Genomic DNA, 20,639 nt, shown 5'->3' with positions numbered 1-20,639 from the left:
AGTATCATTACACTCCCTCACTTATGACAGGGTTATGTCTTTAAAACTCAACGTAAATTGTAAGCTGAATCAATTTCTGATCAATTCATCAGGACATAATCCTATCACCAGTGGAGGAGCATCTGCATTTCAAATCCCTAGCCAAAACCTCCTATCTAAGACCTTCCATCAAAGGTATCAATTCACCACTTTTTTTTTTTTTTTTTGAAAGAAGGGTTTTGCTCTGTCACGCAGGCTGGAGTGCAGTAGTGTGATTTTGGCTCACAGCAACCTCTGTCCCCCTGGGCTCAAGTGATCCTCCTGCCTCAGCCTCCAAGTGGCTGGGACCACAGGGGCATACCACTATGCCCGGCTAATTATTTTTTTTTATTTTTTGTAGAGACAGGGTCTCCATATGTTGCCCAGGCTGGTCCTGATCTCCTGGGCTTAAGCAATCCGTCTGCCTTGGTCTCCCAAAGTGCTGGGATTACAGGCATGAGCCACTGTACCCAGCCAAGGTTTACCGGTCTTTTCTGTATCTTTAATCTCTTCTCCCATGGCAGTGTCCTTTCAGCATAGAAACATGCTCAACATTTTTCCACTTAACAAAACTATGCTTCTTTCAATCTTGCCTATTCCTTCCTTCCTAATGTATTACTCCATCTCTCCTTCCCTTTCCCAGAAAACTTTTTGTGAGGATCAGCTGCACTCACTGCCCCCACTTGCAGATGTCTGTTGCATTCTGTAACTCACTGTAGTCTGGCTTCTCTGCAATAACCTGACTGGCCCTGCTCTTTTAGAGGTCATCAATGACTTCCTATGATGTGTCAAACCTAGTGGTCTTCTCAGTTTTTCCTGTGCTGACTTTCATGGCATCTAATAGTTATTATAACAAATGTTATAATGAACATAGCATCTACTGCAAATAGTTACAATGAATTCTTACATTAGTGTGAATGTGTTTTGTGAACTGTGTCTGCCAGGCACTGTTCTAATCCTCACTACAACCTCATAAATGAGGTACTGTTATTACTTCTATCTTAGGGATGAGAAGCACACAGAAGTTAGGTGATATGCCTGAGTTCCGAGAGCTAATAAAAAGCAGAGCTGGGTCTCAAACTCAGGCAGTTGGGCTCTATGGCCCCTGCTCCACTGGCAGTCTCTGAAATCATTCTTCTTCCTGGCTGCAGTGACAGGACTCACTCCTGACTGGCCTCCTACCCTCTGAGGGCTTTCTGTCTCTGCCTACTTTCCCTGTTCCTCATTTTTGGTACTGTTCTTAATGTGTGCCCTTAGCCCTCCTGTTTTCATACTCTGCCCATTGTTCTTAATCTTTTTGGACCCTAGATCTGAAAAAATTAACTGAAAGCTGATGGCTCACCAGAAAATGGTTCTGTGGATATGCACTCAAATTTGGCACATAATTTCAGGTACTGGAGGTGCCCTGAAGCCATTAAGGATTCCCAGGGACACTATGGGCTTCATGCTGACCACCTCTGCTCACTTGGAACTTTCCTCTAATCTTTTACCTCCACCTAAGACAACATCAATTACTCCCTTTTTGTTTATACATTCATCAGAAGGGTTGGGGTGTTAGTTTTCATGATCTAACATCCCTACCAGATGGTCAGCAACCTGAAGGCAGAGTCCTTACTTTATACTTCTAGTGCCTAGTACAGTACATAACATATAACAACATAACAGAAAATCAATAAAACTTAGTTGGCTGGGCACGGTGGCTCACGCCTGTAATCCTAGCACTTTGGGAGGCCGAGAGGGGTGGATCACGAGGTCAGGAGATGGAGACCATCCTGGCTAACACAGTGAAATCCCATTTCTACTAAAAATACAAAAAATTAGCCAGGCACGGTGGCATGTGCCTATAGTCCCAAGTACTCGGCTGAGGCAGGAGAATTGCTTGAAGCCGGGAGGTAGAGGTTGCGGTGAGCCAAGATCGCACCACTGCACTCCAGCCTGGGTAACAGAGTGAGCTCCAACTCAAAAAAACAAACTTAGTTAACTGGAAGTGCTTTTGGAACTGATACTATCCTGTTTGTTCAACCATGGCATGAATTGGGTGTTACAAAAATATATCACTGCACAGAAGTTTATGGACTACAGAAAGTCCTCCAACAGCACAAGAGGAAGCACCATAAAAGAGCATGTTGAGTCGGATGCATAGAGACCTGTAAGGAGAAGTGGGCCAATACAAGCATCAGGCACTCATGCCGAGAAGGGAAGGGGTGTGAGTTGCTCAGTGGAAGAGCCAGGTGACCAGCCAGAGTCCATTACCACCCTCCCCTCTTATCCTTCAGCCCAAGGACGGGTAACTGTGAAGAGATTGGCCCTGTAGACAGGTAAGCAGTTTCCCAACAGAACCTCTGGGCGGCAGGTGTGTCTAGCACTCTGGCTGCCCTTCTGCACAGAAAGGGAGGGGGCTCCTCTCCAAGAAGCCAGGATCCCTGGGGCCCTGCTCATCTTCCCACCAGCAGACCTTAAGCCCTGGCTCTGATCAGAAAGCAGGGAGGGTGTATCCTCTGGGGAAGAGGCTCACTTAATACAGCTGTGGCCAAAGGGCATTTTTATCCTCATGCAGCCACTTACTTGTCCTTCCCTTTTGTCACCCACTCCTCTGCGACCTGGCGACGCTCTGAGATGCTCAGGGACAGGCCTTCTCCCGTTGTACCATTCACTGTTCAAACAAAGAGTAAGTCAGTGGGACCAAGGAGCACCTCTGCTCCTCCAACCCCGAGTCCAAAAGTGCAGGGTCACAAACTGCTGCACTGAGGATGGTCAGGAGGGGAAAATGCCATGTTTCCATTTTCACTTCAGGCTCCATCTTTTTTCCACTTTCACCTTGTCAAAGGCAGTGGGAAGGTTAACTGTGACTTGTAATTATAAATCTGACCTTGATATTAGGGACAGTCAGCAAATACTTTAAATAAAGACAGAGATGACTGCCCACATTTTACATCAATCTCCAAACACACTACCCAGTTTTATATCTGGGCTTGAATGGCAGAGAAATCAACGCCATCCAGTACCAGGATGTCAGATAAGTGGGAGTTACTCATACGGGTACTTTTATATACTACAGATCTCAAACTATCTCCATTTATAGTTGGACATGATGGTAGTGCTCTAGGACAACTTGTTTTTTAAATAAATATTTCATAAAAAAGCACAAAGGATATTAATATTTCTTATACCAAGTGCTCTTACATATCCACCTACTCTAACAACCCAGCAAAGTAGAAATTATTTTTCTCATTTACAGATGAAAAGATAACGTCTGAAATAGTAAATAATTTAAGTTTGAATCCAGAGTTGTGTGATTCCAAAACTCATCCTCTTTCCTCTTTTCCTTCTACTACAATCATTTCTTTTTTATTTTATTTTTTTGAGACAGAGTTTTGCTCTTGTCGCCCAGGCTGTAGTGCAGTGGCGTGATCTTGGCTGACTGCAACCTCTGCCTCCCAGGTTCAAGTGATTCTCCTGCCTCAGCCTCCTGAGTAGCTGGGATTACAGGCACTTACCACCATGCCCAGCTAGTTTTTTGTATATTTAGTAGAGATGGGGTTTTGCCATGTTGGGCAGGCTGGTCTTGAACTCCTGACCACAGGTGATCCGCCTGCCTCAGTCTCCCAAAGTGCTGGGACTACTGGCGTGAGCCACTGCACCCGGCCTACTACAGTCATTTCTTAATGGATCACAGAAAGATGCCTATGGCAGTAGGATATATTACTGAGGTCTCATGCATATGGTGGCACTCTGGATCTCTAAGTACTCAGCACTGGGCTGGAAGAGGAGAGGTTCGGGAGGCAGGGGAGGGGAGTCGGAAAGTATTTTTAACCACTCCTTTGGGGTCTTGACTTCAAGTGTGCTCTGGTCATAGGGATGTTCCTGCTTTTTCCTCATACCCAGGGGAGATCTACTGCCCTTTGTGGAGTAAGAATCTGCCTTCTCCACTATGACTTAGTGCTGTAGAGGGACATTAAGTGGTTTTGTAATCAGGTCTCGGTTTTGACATGTGGCCCAGGACACTTTTTCACACAAGTTTTAATCTGCTCTGATTATTATGACCAGGTACCTCTGGCTCTAGAGGGGCTCCTGTTGGCAGAGCAATAGGTCAGGGCCAAGGTGTAGTGTTCTCAGAATAAAAATGCATTCAAGGGTCCGAAAGCCCAGAACACCACTCAAGGGACAGCCCAATCGCAGGTAAATGTAGTTGTCAGGCTTAAAATGTTCAAGATCTAATTTTTTTAAACTTTCACTTTCTATGAAATAAAAGGGGATAACTGCTAGTCCTGTGATTTCTTTGTGTGCTACCTTTACAGTATTCCTTCCATTCACAATTTGAAAGGCCAGGGGAGGACAGAATAAAGCCCATTCTTAAGAGAGAGAAGAGGCTGGGTGCGGTGGCCCACGCCTGTAATCCCAGTACTTTGGGAGGCCAAGGCAGGTGGATCACCTGAGGTCAGGAGTTTGAGACCAGCCTGTCCAACATGGCAAAACTCTGTCTCTCCTAAAAATACAAAAATTAGCCAGGTGTGGTGGTGTGCACCTATAGTCCAGCTACTCAGGAGGCTGAGGCAGGAGAATCGCTTGAACTTGGGAGGCGGAAATTGCAGTGAGCTGAGATCGCGCCACTGCATTCCAGCCTGGGGGGGAGACACAGCAAGACTCCATCGCAAAAATAAATTAAATAAATAAATAAAAGAGAAAAGAGGGTTTAGTTGTTACTTAAGAGGGTTTAGTTATTATTCTACCACTTCTTGGCTGAAAGGCCTGGGGCAACTTAGAGTATATCTGAGTCACATATTTTCATCTCTAAATGGAGATAAAAAATAATACCTAAATAAAATTATTTACAGATAAGCAAATGCTTAGAGATTTTGTCACCACCAGGCCTGCCTTACAAGAGACCCTGAAGGAAGCCCTAAACATGGAAAGGAACAACCGGTACCAGCCATTGCAAAAACATGCCAAAATGTAAAGACCATCGAGCCTAGGAAGAAACTGCATCAACTAATGAGCAAAATAACCAGTTAACATCATAATGGCAGGATCAAGTTCACACATAACAATATTAACCTTAAATGTAAATGGACTAAATGCTCCAATTAAAAGACACAGACTGGCAAACTGGATAAAGAGTCAAGACCCATCAGTCTGCTGTCTTCAGGAGACCCATCTCACATGCAGAGACATACATAGGCTCAAAATAAAAGGATGGAGGAAGATCTACCAAGCAAATGGAGAACAAAAAAAAGCAGGGGTTGCAATCCTAGTCTCTGATAAAACAGACTTTAAACCATCAAAGATCAAAAGAGACAAAGAAGGCCATTACATAATGGTAAAGGGATCAATCCAACAGGAAGAGCTAACTATCCTAAATATATATGCACCTAATACAGGAGCACCCAGATTCATAAAGCAAGTCCTTAGAGACTTACAAAGAGACTTAGACTCCCATACAATAATAATGGGAGACTTTAACACCCCACTGTCAACATTAGACAGATCAACGAGACAGAAAGTTAACAAGGATATCCAGGAATTGAACTCATCTCTGCACCAAGCGGACCTAATAGACATCTATAGAACTCTCCACCCCAAGTCAACAGAATATACATTCTTCTCAGCACCACATCACACTTATTCCAAAATTGACCACATAATTGGAAGTAAAGCACTCCTCAGCAAATGTAAAAGAACAGAAATTATAACAAACTGTCTCTCTGACCACAGTGCAATCAAACTAGAACTCAGGACTAAGAAATTCAATCAAAACCGCTCAACTACATGGAAACTGAACAACCTGCTCCTGAATGACTACTGGGTACATAACGAAATGAAAGCAGAAATAAAGATGTTCTTTGAATCCAATGAGAACAAAGATACAACATACCAGAATCTCTGGGACACATTTAAAGCAGTGTGTAGAGGGAAATTTATAGCACTAAATGCCCACAAGAGAAAGCAGGAAAGATCTAAAATTGACACTCTAACATCACAATTAAAAGAACTAGAGAGGCAAGAGCAAACACATTCAAAAGCTAGCAGAAGGCAAGAAATAACTAAGATCAGAGCAGAACTGAAGGAGATAGAGACACAAAAAACCCTCCAAAAAATCAATGAATCCAGGAGTTGGTTTTTTGAAAAGATCAACAAAATTGACAGACCGCTAGCAAGGCTAATAAAGAAGAAAAGAGAGAGGAATCAAATAGACGCAATAAAAAATGATAAAGGGGATATCACCACCGACCCCACAGAAATACAAACTACCATCAGAGAATACTATAAACACCTCTACGCAAATCAACTAGAAAATCGAGAAGAAATGGATAATTTCCTGGACACGTACACTCTCCCAAGACTAAACCAGGAAGAAGTTGAATCCCTGAATAGACCAATAGCAGACTCTGAAATTGAGGCAACAATTAATAGCCTACCCACCAAAAAAAGCCCAGGACCAGATGGATTCACAGCTGAATTCTACCAGAGGTACAAGGAGGAGCTGGTACCATTCCTTCTGAAACTATTCCAATCAATAGAAAAAGAGGGAATCCTCCCTAACTCATTTTATGAGGCCAACATCATCCTGATACCAAAGCCTGGCAGAGACACAACAAAAAAAGAGAATTTTAGACCAATCTCCCTGATGAACATCGATGCAAAAATCCTCAATAAAATACTGGCAAACCGGATTCAGCAGCACATCAAAAAGCTTATCCACCATGATCAAGTGGGCTTCATCCCTGGTATGCAAGGCTGGTTCAACATTTGCAAATCAATCAACGTAATCCAGCATATCAACAGAACCAAAGACAAGAACCACATGATTATCTCAATAGATGCAGAAAAGGCTTTTGACAAAATTCAACAGCCCTTCATGCTAAAAACGCTCAACAAATTCGGTATTGATGGAACGTACCTCAAAATAATAAGAGCTATTTATGACAAACCCACAGCTAATATCATACTGAATGGGCAAAAACTGGAAAAATTCCCTTTGAAAACTGGCACAAGACAGGGATGCCCTCTCTCACCACTCCTATTCAACATAGTGTTGGAAGTTCTGGCTAGGGCAATCAGGCAAGAGAAAGAAATCAAGGGTATTCAGTTAGGAAAAGAGGAAGTCAAATTGTCCCTGTTTGCAGATGACATGATTGTGTATTTAGAAAACCCCATCGTCTCAGCCCAAAATCTTCTTAAGCTGATAAGCAACTTCAGCAAAGTCTCAGGATACAAAATTAATGTGCAAAAATCACAAGCATTCTTATACACCAGTAACAGACAAGCAGAGAGCCAAATCAGGAATGAACTTCCATTCACAATTGCTTCAAAGAGAATAAAATACCTAGGAATCCAACTTACAAGGGATGTAAAGGACCTCTTCAAGGAGAACTACAAACCACTGCTCAGTGAAATCAAAGAGGACACAAACAAATGGAAGAACATACCATGCTCATGGATAGGAAGAATCAATATCATGAAAATGGCCATAGTGCCCAAGGTTATTTATAGATTCAATGCCATCCCCATCAAGCTACCAATGAGTTTCTTCACAGAATTGGAAAAAACTGCTTTAAAGTTCATATGGAACCAAAAAAGAGCCCGCATTGCCAAGACAATCCTAAGTCAAAAGGACAAAGCCGGAGGCGTCACGCTACCTGACTTCAAACTATACTACAAGGCTACAGTAACCAAAACAGCATGGTACTGGTACCAAAACAGAGATATAGACCAATGGAACAGAACGGAGCCTTCAGAAATAATGCCACACATCTACAACCATCTGATCTTTGACAAACCTGACAAAAACAAGAAATGGGGAAAGGATTCCCTATTTAATAAATGGTGCTGGAAAAATTGGCTAGCCATAAGTAGAAAGCTGAAACTGGATCCTTTCCTTACTCCTTATACGAAGATTAATTCAAGATGGATTAGAGACTTAAATGTTAGACCTAATACCATAAAAACCCTAGAAGAAAATCTAGGTAGTACCATTCAGGACATAGGCATGGGCAAGGACTTCATGTCTAAAACACCAAAAGCAACGGCAGCAAAAGCCAAAATTGACAAATGGGATCTAATTAAACTAAAGAGCTTCTGCACAGCAAAAGAAACTACCATCAGAGTGAACAGGCAACCTACAGAATGGGAGAAAATTTTTGCAATCTACTCATCTGACAAAGGGCTAATTTCCAGAATCTACAAAGAACTCAAACAAATATACAAGAAAAAAACAAACAACCCCATCCAAAAGTGGGGAAAGGATATGAACAGACATTTCTCAAAAGAAGACATTCATACAGCCAACAGACACATGAAAAAATGCTCATCATCACTGGCCATCAGAGAAATGCAAATCAAAACCACAATGAGATACCATCTCACACCAGTTAGAATGGCAATCATTAAAAAATCAGGAAACAACAGGTGTTGGAGAGGATGTGGAGAAATAGGAACACTTTTACACTGTTGGTGGGATTGTAAACTAGTTCAACCATTATGGAAAACAGTATGGCGATTCCTCAAGGATCTAGAACTAGATGTACCATATGACCCAGCCATCCCACTACTGGGTATATACCCAAAGGATTATAAATTATGCTACTACAAAGACACATGCACACGTATGTTTATTGCGGCACTATTCACAATAGCAAAGACTTGGAATCAACCCAAATGTCCATCAGTGACAGACTGGATTAAGAAAATGTGGCACATATACACCATGGAATACTATGCAGCCATAAAAAAGGATGAGTTTGCGTCCTTTGTAGGGACATGGATGCAGCTGGAAACCATCATTCTTAGCAAACTATCACAAGAAGAGAAAACCAAACACCGCATGTTCTCACTCATAGGTGGGAACTGAACAATGAGCTCACTTGGACTCGGGAAGGGGAACATCACACACTGGGGCCTATCATGGGGAGGGGGGAGGGGGAGGGATTGCATTGGGGAGTTATACCTGATATAAATGATGAATTGATGGGTGCTGATGAGTTGATGGGTGCAGCACACCAACATGGCACAAGTATACATATGTAACAAACCTGCATGTTATGCACATGTACCCTAGAACTTAAAGTATAATAAAAAAAAATAATAATAATAATAATAATACCTTAAGTGTTGGCACACTATCAAATAGGTAATCTCTTAAGGTGCTTTGTAGGTCTAACATTGGTGAGTCTACAAATTCACAAATTTTAGTTAGCTTAACCAGGCTCCATCATAACTTGTGACACCATGACTCTATGACCTCTTGGCTGGTAACCAGGTGAGATATACCTTCTAAAGACTGAGCTGGAGACATGCAGAAACATCCCCAAAGTTGACTTACCAAAAATGTTCTTCACTCCCTGTTCTTTCACAAGATAATCCACATACTGACCAATCACTGAAAAGTTGATTTCTCTAGAAGACATGGGAAAAATGGAAAAAAATGGCATATTTAGTCTTTTTCAGATTATTATTCAACAAATCCTCAGGTATATAAACTGCTCCCTCTTGCTAATAGTTATTAAAAATCCACTCCATTTGTGAAATTCTTAGCCTGCTGTAAATAATGCCTGGGTTTTTTTACCCCTGAATCTGGTGATTTCTCCACTCAGCCATGTATGCCTCACTTCTATAAGCAAAACACTACTAGTTATCAACACAGGCTTTATACTTACACCTCATCACAAGCAGTATTTAAAAAGTAGTTATGGAACTATCTTTTGCCCAACGCTCTCTCTTTAAAGCCCATATGGCCAGCGCTTTTGCCCTTTTGGGGAAGAATGATGGTTGGAGACCTAGTTAAATGAGAACTTAACATTTGCCATTTGATCCCAAGTGCTGGGATTACAAGTAGGAGCCATCATGCCTGGCCTGTCCCTTCTTGTGTTTTCCCACCCTACTCTTAGGGTACTTAGGTCTGTCTTCATCACTGGAGGCCATTATCCATGATCAATTATTAGGAAGTCATTACAGAGGATGGAAACATTCATTTCTTAGGCTCACAAGACAGGAAGAGTCAATCTTAATATTATAAGAATTTTAGCACTTAATATTTGGGACTACACATGTGGAGTCTTTTTTTTTTTTTTTTTTTTTTTTTTTGAGACGGAGTCTCGCTCTGTCGCCCAGGCTGGAGTGCAGTGGCAGGATCTCAGCTCACTGCAAGCTCCGCCTCCCGGGTTTACGCCATTCTCCTGCCTCAGCCTCCCGAGTAGCTGGGACTACAGGTGCCAGCCACCTCGCCCGGCTAGCTTTTTGTATTTTTTAGTAGAGACAGGGTTTCACCGTGTTAGCCAGGATGGTCTCGAACTCCTGACCTTGTGATCCGCCCGTCTCGGCCTCCCAAAGTGCTGGGATTACAGGCTTGAGCCACCACGCCCGGCCAACACATGGAGTCTTAAACCCATCTGTATTTGCTGGTTTTATATTGCACAAGGTTAGTAGTTAGAAAGGAACTTTGTCATCACTTTGCCTCTCAAAGGCAGAATAGCAGCATCAGCATCCAGGGGACTTCATTATACACGTGGAATCCCAAGCCCCACACAGTCCTGCCCAGTTAGAATCTGAATTTTAACAAGATCCCCGTGTGATGTGCATGCACTTGGCAATTTGAGGCACACTAACCTTGTTAAGGATCTGATGCTTAAGATTAATGTCTCTTAAAATCATACTGATTTCAAAATCTAGGAACTGACTCACAAATTGTATTAGGCAACCTGTCCTTAATCAAAATGTAGGAGGGGAATGATGGGCAATGAAGAGTGAAATCCAAAGGAAAATGGTGCAGCAAGCCTGGGTTAAATGGTTACACTGTGCCCATGGTTACCCTGCCAAGAACACAGAGTGCTAGCTTGCTTGCTGCCACTGCACTTTTGTCCATAGGGCCAGAGAATCCTAATTGAAATTTGGCCTTATTAACATTCTTTTCACCTTTATCTACTGTAGTTCCCTAAACAACAAAAATAAAACAAACAAATAAAAAATCTGATGCATCTAGGAAACAAAGACATCAAATTGTATATGTCAAAAGGAATAAGAACAAAAAGAGGAAAGCTAGAGAACAGCTGACTCTGAGGTTAAAAGGAAAGCTACTAAATGCAAAGAATGCACAGGCAATCATGCCTATAATAAGCTCAGAGTAAAAATAGCAGGCCTGAGCCTGCTGCTTGGGAAAAGGTGTGTTAATGCAATTATAAAGCCTATAAGGGGAGCGAACTCCCTCATTATGGCACATGCCCCATATCCTAACACTGCTCCTTTCTGGCCTCAGTCTGCACCTGGAACAGCCCAGGTGTTCAGCAAAGGCTGGGCAAAGGAGTGGTGATGTGGGAACTTACAATGATAAAATCACCATGAGCTCTGCCTTTACAAGCTGCTTAGCACCATACTTGCATAATAGTTTGAAATTTCACTATTACATTGAGTAAAGAAGATAGTATATGTGATTAAAATAGCAAAATATAATGAAGGCTATGACTTAGGCAAAAATTAATTGTATGGGGGCTCAGAAGAGGGACTGATAAATGACAGCTAGGGAGGCTGGAAAGCAGACATCAAAGAGCTGAATCTAGATAAATAGGACAAAACCCTATGATCCTCCTTCCCTCCTCCAACTTTTTTTTTTTTTTTTTTTTTTTTGAGACAAGGTTTAACTCTGTCACCCAGGCTGGAGTGCAGTGGTATGACTGTGGCTCACTATAAGCCTTGACCTCCTGGGCTCAAGTGATTCTCTTGCCTCAGCCTCCCAAGTAGCTGGGACCACAGGTGCAGCTGACTTTAAAATTTTGGGTAGAGATGAGGCCTCACTATGTTGCCTAGACTGGTCTCGAACTCCTCGGGTCAAGCAATCCTCCTGCCTCAGCCTCCCAAAATGTTGGGATTACAACTGTGAGCCACCGTGCCCGACCCTTCCAATATTCTTGAGCGATACTGTTTGCTTGGCCCTATTCTAGTATCATCCTCTTTTAAGGAGTTGGCTGCACACTTAGGCAGGTCTAGGCCAACATGTGAAACTGGAAGCTCTTTTTTCCTCCATGAACTTCACAGTTTGATGGCCTCATTGGATAGTGCTTCCACCTACACTCACCTCTCTCCCTCAGGTCTTGCTGGGAGACAGGCTATTCAGCTGACAATTTCACTCCGGGTTAGAGGTCTAATGGGTTATGCATTATCTGCCCCTTCAAGAAAGGAGGAAGTAGTTTGCTGCTTCTTATAAAATGCCTCTAACCTACAAGAATGACACTAATGGCAGAATTTTGGGGGCGGCGGCCATCATCCAGAAAATGTTCTTGGACTTAAGTCCTTTTGGAACTACCAGACCTCTTCAGAGAGATCTAGGTTGCAAAGGGGCTAACTCTAAATGTGTTTGACTCTGACATTATATTTTTTCTTTAAACAAATGAGTATTTGAAAAGCCAGAAAAATCTAACAATGTCAGGGCTGTTGGGTATGGTGGCTCATGCCTGTAATCCCAGCACTTTGGGAGGCTGAGATGGGTGGGTCACTTGAGGTCAAGAGTTTGAGACCAGGCTGGTCAACATGGTGAAACCTCATCTCTACCAAAAATGCAAAAATGAGCCAGGTGTATTGGTGGGCACTTGTAATCTCAGCCTGTAATAGGGATGCTGAGGCAGGACTGCTTGAACCCAGGAGGTAGAGGTTGCAGTGAGCCAAGATGACACCACCGCATTCCAGCCTGGGTGACAGAGCGAGACTCGGTCTCAAAAAACTAAACAAAACAAAACAAAACAAAACACCCCAGGGCTACATTTTCATACAGCTGGAAATTAGAAAGAGCAGCAGCAGGCCCACTTTAGAGGACTGGATGCCCCCAGGTCCCTCAGGCATTTCAGATCCCTGCCTGACTCTGCAGGTGCAAGTTTGCAGCCTTGGGCTGGGATGCTTAGCAGCTCTAGGCACAAGTGGGGGTGAAATCATCCAGGGCTGCTACCACATTTGTTACACAGGCACCCAAAAGGCAGGGTGAGGGTGAAAATAATTCTCCGTGAGGACTCTGTCCATTTTTGTTTTTTCTTTTGAGACAGGGTCTTGCTCTGTCACCCAGGCTGGAATACAGTGGCATAATCACGGCTCACGGCAGCCTCAATCTCCCGGGCTCAAGTGATCCTCTGGCCTCTGCCTCCCCAGTAGCTAGGACTACAGGTGCATGACACAATGCCCAGCTAATTTCTATATCTTTTGTAGAGACAGGGTTTTACTAGGTTGCCCAGGCTGGTCTCAAACTCGTGGGCTCAAGCAATCTGCCTGCCTCGGCCTCCCAAAGTGCTGGAATTACAGGTGTGAGCCATCATGCCCAGCCTGTCCCTTCACTTGTTTTCCCACCCTACTGTCATGGTACTTAGGTCTGTTTTCATCACTGGAGGCCACTATCCATGATCAGTTACCAGGAAGTCACTAGAGAGACTGGAAACAATGAGAATGAATTATTCTTCTGCCCACCCACTGGGCATTTGGAGCTCAGTGCTCACAGAAGTGAGTTGACAGAAATCAATTCACTTGAATAGGCTGCACTGCATCTTCTCTTCTTTCACAAGCCCCAAGAACACATCTAACAACTGGGCACATCAGGGGAGAGTGACCCAGAACCAAATTCCATGCTTGCTGTAGTCATTTTTATATTTAAACCCAGTTTAATGTCTTAATTCCTGGGGATTCAGATTCTTTGCATTGGGTTTAGATTCATGTCTTGGGGCTTTTTTTTTTTTTTGAGACAGGGTCTTGCTATGTTATCTAGGCCGGCCTCAAACTCCTGAATTCAAGTAATCCTCCCCTCCCACTTCAGCCTCCCAAGTAGCTGGGACTACGGATGTGTGCCACTGTGCCCCACTAATTTTATTTAACTTTTTTTTTTTTTTTTTAATTACAGTAGCTATATCGTTTACTTAAGTACATACAATAAAAAAAGAAAACCCACTCAGGATATCTCCGGAGATGATTCCTCTTAATTTGATATTCTTCTACTCACAAATACACATTATATTATTTTCTTATATAAATATGGCCATATTAGACAGTTTTATATTTTTCACTCAGCATTCTAATTTTAACATCTTCCCACATTTTTAGATGGTCCATACTATACCGGCTAAACATTCTATTTTATGGATGAATATAATTCCTTTTTCTAATTATCTGTTCTTAAGACATTTAGTTTGCCCAAACTATATAAGCAGAAGAAAGTCTTCTGGTCTTTTTGCCACAAATTGAGGTCCAGAGTGGGTGGCTTGTGAAACTGCAGGTAGACTCCACAACTCTTCTCTTAGGGTAAAAGCGTAATAGAATTTTTCTGAAGTGGCTTTTCACGGAGAAATCCCTATTGCTGTTTGTTTCCTCTCCTGGCGCACAAACCACCATGAAAGACTTTCACTTCATCTGGGAAGACAGAATCCACAGGACAGGCTATTTTCATACCTGACATGATGTGGCATGCTATTAGAAAACCTGATTTTCCATTTTCTTTTGCCTTTTATACATATCTCTCAGCATTCAATCAGATAGGAGTTATACGTACTCTTGGCAAAATAGCCACCTGGTTATTTTAAAATTCTTTCAGCAGGGAGGCAGGCAGGGACTAACCTGCCCACCCTGCTGGAGGTGGAAAATGTTCTGTTCTGGGAGTCTGGGTCCCTGCGTCCCAAACACTGTTAGAAAGACAATAATCTATGCCAGTCTGGCTCAAGCAGGCTAGGCCTTTTCTCACTGGGGTTAACAGGTTTGTGTTTACCAGAGGGTGTTGTGAAGATTCCCAGGGTGATGCCAAGAGCATTTGAGGAAAAAACACAACTTTTGTTCTTGACATTTTAGATCTGAAATGGACTTTCTGTTCTAATGACTGTGAGCCTGCCCAAAGAAAAAGTGACTTCTTAGAACAAACAAGGAAAGCAAGTCTTGGCTGGTGTGGTGGCTCACGCCTGTAATCCCAGCACCTTGGGAGGCCGAGACAGGCGGATCACTTGAAGTCAGGAGTTTGAGACCAGCCTGGCCAACATGATGAAACCCTGTCTCAACCAAAAACACAAAAATTAGCCGGGCAGGGTGGTGCACGCCTCTAATCCCACCTACCCAGGAGGCTGAGGCAGGAGAATCGCTTGAGCTTGGGAGGGGGAGGTTGCAGTGAGCCGAGATTGTGCCACTGCACTCAAGCCTGTGAGACTTCATCTCAAAAAAAAAAAAGGTAAGTCTTTCATTAGACTTGTTAGTGTATAAAAAGGCAAGGGGGCTGGATAGGTAGAGAAATCCTCCCTTTCTAGCTGTGTGGCTTGGGGCAGGGCAGCTGGGCTAGCCTTTAGGATCTCAGTTTCTTCAACTGCCAGGACAGAGATACCTATGGCTCCCTCACAGAGCTGTTGTTAAGATTAAGTGGGAACATGTAAATGAAATGCTCACATGATGACTGACATAGCATCAATCAGTGTTCACTTCCTTCCCTTTTTCTTGACTCTCAGCACTAGTAATTCCCGCAGTATATTCACTCATAAAATAACAAAAGCTACCACAGCTATGCCACATGCTTAAGATACAAAGATAAATAAGATAGTTTCTCAGTCCTTGTGTACCAGCTGGTATTCAATATCTATTGAATAGGGCTAAGCAGCTCAAAGCCTGCTGCAAGACACAGGCAAGTAACAAAAAGTTATTATAATAATTATAAACATAATTTTGATGCAATGAAAAAAGTGTGCTATGGGATCACAGGGGAAGAATATGGACAGGGTGCTATAAAAGGGTCATCTAACTCCTTTTAAGAGAATTGGGGAAGAATTTCTAAGGATGGTTTTGATAGATGAGTAGAAGTGTTCAAGTGGAGCAAGAAAGAAGATGGTGGTAGGAAAAGGCAGAGGAAACAGAATGAGTAAAGGCATGAAGGATAGAAGAGGTATGGTGACAAATGAAGCAGGAAAGGTAAACTGTGAAGGACTTCCTATGCTATCCCAGGGAGTCTGGGCTTTAATCTTTAGACCAGCTCATCTCAGACTTTAATGAGCTAAAGAATCATCTGCGACACTGTTAATATGCAGGACGGATCTGTGGTATGATAGGGCCTGAGATTGTGCATTTCTACCAAGTTCCCATGGTGGTGGAGCAACTGGTCCATGGGCCATATGATGGGTAGCAAGGCTCAGACAAAACAGTCAAAAGATCCCTAAAGAGGAGAGTGACATGATCAGATTTATTTGCTAGGATAAGCTCACTGAGCTACAGTGTGGACGATGGACTGGAATTACACGTACTTTCTACATTCTTATTTAATGGTGATCCCCACAATATCTCCAATGACATAACACAAGAGGACTGCAGACTCTTAAGAGTTGGAAAGGGTTATAGAGATAATGTGGTTGAACTATCTTTGGAGAATATGAAAGAGAGCCTTTTTTTTTTTTTTTTTTCCTGAGACAGAGTCTCGCTTTGTTGCCCATGCTGGAATGCAGTGGTGTGATCTTGGCTCACAGCAACCTCCGCCTCCCAGATTTAAGCGATTCTCCTGCCTCAGCCTCCTGAGTAGCTGGAACTACAGGTGTGCGCCACCACACCCAGCTAATTTTTGTATTTTTAGTAGAGACGGGGTTTCACCATGTTGGCCAGGATGGTCTTGATCTCTTGACCTTGTGATCCACCCGCCTTGGTCTCCCAAAGTGCTGGGATCACAGGCGTGAGCCGCCATGCCTGACCAAGAGAGCTCTTAAAAGGTGACAAGATCTCCCCAGGGTCAGAGAGTTAACTGATGGCAAAGCTTGGGATCCAGGACCAGATCGTTTCACTAAGATCTACTTATCCATGTTCTTTCTGCCAGCTACCCTACTCCAGGACATCAACCTATATGCAGAAAGCTGAATTGTTACTGAGCATTCATTGGAATTGAGAAGAAATAAAGGATGTAGGGAAATAGTCCTTGTTCAGCCACTCAGAATTATGGAGGATATGTATACTGTACATGCCAGGTTAGGAGAACTCCCACAGTGGCAGGTCACCTGGCAGTATTTCCAGGTATTAGATTCCATGTGCCCCTTCCTTCCAACGCGTGTCTTAGAAACATGCCAGAAGTGCAGATTCCCTTGTGGGTAAGTACATTAATGCCTACATGTTCTTGGTGGGTGTTCCAAAACTACTTTGTATCTACAGGAATGTTTGATGAAGCAGGTGGTGGGAGAAAAGGGGAACTAACATGGCTCACATGCCTGTCTACTCTGTGTTATACACTGACCTACACTATTTGTTTCTTAAAGAGCCTACATATAATGCATTCTTTTTTTTGATTTCACACCTCAGGAAAGTAAGGTTCCTAGAAGAAAAATACAGAATTGATGAGAAAATAGTAAAATGGAAGCAGCAGGACCACAGGTTTTTGGGAAACGGAAAAAGATCCAGAAAAACAGTCATTTTAGTTATCTCTAATCATAGGATCTGGCCTTCCAGGAAAACAGCAAAACAGGGAGGAAGAACACACTGACATTCTCCATGGGTCCCTGATGAACAAACAAAACTGTTTTAAGAAGGCACTTCCAGGATAAGAGGGGTCTTATTAAAAGGTTAAAGTAGCATGGACCAGATGCAGTGTTAGGAGATTACAGGCAGGATCTCACTCTGTAACAGGAAGTAAATCCTGCCGATTCATGCAATCACATGTCTTCTGTTTTGATCTGCGAACAAGTGACTGATGCATTGAGAAACAGCTGATGCCAGTCTTTCTTAAAACTTGGGGAAAGGGGAAGTAACAGAAAAAAATTATTAACCAGCTGAGTAATCTAAATGCCATACCAGCGAGAATCTTATTTAGACCTAGTACGGATGTGATTTTTCATGGATCTTAAAAGTCAGAAATCTTGGACTCACTGGAGAGTCTCTACGGCAGAACTGCAAAATGGCCAGCTTTGAAGGAGAATACTAGAAGACTTAAGAAATTTCATCTCCTTTAAAGGGGTAAGATGAAGGTTTATAAATTCAGCAAGACCAAAAAGACAGTCCCTTGTAAAAGGTGTATGAAATACATCTTCCTTTTGCCTCTGTCTTATGCCATAATGGCAGTTCAAACTTTTTGACCTAAGTGCATATTGACCCTGTGCTAAGCACTGTTGTATGAATTATCTCATTTAATGCTTATAATTCATTATGTAGGTATGATTGTTATACTACACAGAAAGAAAGGAGAAGATTAAATAAGCCAGCATTCTAACTGTTGTGGCAGCCTGACTCTTCTGACGGGTCAAAAACATACAGATCCAGGAGGTGGATGAACTCTCTTTTGTCGGGGTGATGTTCAAGGAGGAGTTACACACAGTGCATGGCTCCCTATGTCACAGGGTCTTTTTATTATCTGATTTTTGAGCAGAAGGACTGCCACTGTATTCATCTGGAGGTCAAAATACTTGCTTGGGGTAATGATTAGTCAACAATGAACTGTTGTTACTTCCCTTCCCCCGCTGCCCAACATCTAGTCAATGTTGAAATGAGGCTGTAAACATGAGTAAGGAGTCTATCTTGCAGATAACTTCCCACTTTCCTTAGGGTAGGATATTTTTATCAAGTCTATGAACAGCCTGAAGTGGAATCATGCTGATGTCTAGAGATAGGATCCTGAGAGGGGCTAGATCACTGCTTGACATCCAATTATGCTAAAATGGGATTTTTATCCAATGCTACTGGTGCTGTTTAGAAAGGCCAGAGCTGTCGTGAAATCCAAGGAGAATTTGCTCTGTGGCTCTACAGACATTGAGAGAAAGGCAAGCTGCCATTTCTCACCTTCTCCCTTTCTGCAAGGTGATATAATGCTTCTCTGACTTTGGGGTCAGAGATACAATGCCTCCCCAGACTTGGGGATCAGAGATAGTGCAGAGGGATGACAGACAGAAGCTGCCTTTTGGCAACAGTTCCACAGAGATGCAGGGTCTTAAGTGACTGTTGTTACAAAGAAGTTTTCTTTTTGGTTGAATGAGAACTGATCCCCTCAAGGCCCCAAATGATAGTTACCCATTCTCAGTCATTGGCGTGATGGTTGCAGCCACAAGACCCTGAAGTTTCTTCTTTGGGAAGGCCATTGAGCTGCTGGTAGGTCTGGAAAACATACAATGTAATTTCTCTCTTTCTTCAAGGAATGTCAATGATAAAACTCCTAGGCAAAGTCCATTTCTAGTTTAGAACTGTAAAATGTGCTTACAAGTACACAAACACACAGAGCAAGTACAAGACAGTGAAATTTTAGAGCTTAATTCTATTGAGGAGGAAACTTTAAGACAGGAGAGGGTAGACCTGAGAAAATACTATGTGGACAGCCTCCCATTTTATCTACACAGATGATGGAAGCAATCTAAAACCTCAAAGGATAGAAGTAAACAGCAGTAGACCCAAGAAAGAGCTTGAACCTAACTCAGGTAAGTAAAACATACAGTGAATTATAGTCATGCCTCAGTATACACAGAAAATCAGTTCTAGGACCCCCGTGTATACCAAAATCCACGCCTACTCAAGTCACGCAGTCAGCCCCAGCCTGGCATATGAGAATTCTGCATCCTGCAAATACTGATTTTCTATCTGCATTTGGTTGAAAAAAATCTGTGTAAATGGACCTGCACACTTCAAACCCATGTAATTCAAGGGTCAACTGTACTATTACTTAAACTGAAATATGGTCATAAAAGGGGACATTTTCTCTTTCCACTGTCTTCATTCTTAGAATCTCACCTAAAACAAACCTGACTGTCTTAAGGTTTCATCTTGATTTACATAACTACCTTCAGATTTACCTAACTTTTCATATCCTACTTTTGCCCAGTTTTGTCCAGTTTTCCTAGTTTTAGTTAACCATGTAGACTGCATATTCACACCTCCCTCTTCCCCAGTAGAGCAGGCTCCCAGGACAGGGATGTTTCATTTGCCTTTGCTCTCTGCAGTGAGCCCTCTGCTTGACACCAGGTGTTCAAGAGAGAAGAATATGTGGGTGACTGAATGAGGTGTTCAGACTGTGGCTGGATCATGGCTTCCGCAGACGGGGAGCTCACTGCTGAATCAAACTCACACCGCTCATTTGGAGCCAAAGGATCTCTCACCATCTGGCAGAGAGTGTACCTGCCCATAATCAGTGTAAAAGACTCTGAATGGGCCACAAGAAGCAACAGAACAGACTGGTTAACAGCCTGGGTTCCACAGGCAGACCACCTGGTTCAACTCGCAGCTCTGACATTTGCTAGTTATGGAAGCATTATTGTTTTCTGAGCTATAAGACATAAAAAGCCACAAATGCAATTCCAAACCCCAAATTTAATGTCTAACAATTGAAAATGAAAATAAGATATAATCAGATAGTATTTGATGACAATTCTACAGAAGATAGTGGCCTTGTAGCAAATAAAGAGATGTCTATAGGTGACCAACAAGAAGGGTTATGCTATAGTTCTGACATTATTGGCACATTCAAAAACCCAATGCCCACTATACTTAAATCTAATCCACACAATGTAGTACTCAATCATGAGCTATCTTGTTTTGTTTGCTCTTCTAATTGTTCATCTTATCTTCCCAAATAGGAGAATAAACTTCTGAAGTACAGTGACCATATCCTCTATTTTTCTTCCCCAAGAGTCTTGGCTCAGGTAAGCCCTTGAGTAACACTGACTGCTTTCAGTAGAAAG

General features: G+C 42.6%; 1 protein-coding gene across 9 annotated transcripts in view; it reads right to left on the bottom strand.

The window, feature by feature from the left end:
* NPL (N-acetylneuraminate pyruvate lyase) overlaps positions 1-20,639 on the bottom strand; it is a 44,292-nt gene that overhangs the window by 20,218 nt on the left and 3,435 nt on the right. For all 9 annotated transcript variants that reach the window (XM_023203489.3, XM_023203494.3, XM_023203493.3 and 6 more), the window contains 3 exons: positions 18,982-19,065; positions 9,338-9,411; positions 2,584-2,671 (listed from right to left, as the gene is read on the bottom strand). In XM_023203489.3, the coding sequence (XP_023059257.1) occupies positions 2,584-2,671; positions 9,338-9,411; positions 18,982-19,049 (230 nt within the window). In that variant the 5' untranslated portion in view covers positions 19,050-19,065. The remainder of the gene's footprint in view (positions 1-2,583; positions 2,672-9,337; positions 9,412-18,981; positions 19,066-20,639) is intronic.

Source organism: Piliocolobus tephrosceles, chromosome 1 (assembly GCF_002776525.5).
Source record: "Piliocolobus tephrosceles isolate RC106 chromosome 1, ASM277652v3, whole genome shotgun sequence".
NCBI lineage: Eukaryota > Metazoa > Chordata > Mammalia > Primates > Cercopithecidae > Piliocolobus > Piliocolobus tephrosceles.
This window is presented reverse-complemented; position numbering and strand designations above follow the sequence as displayed.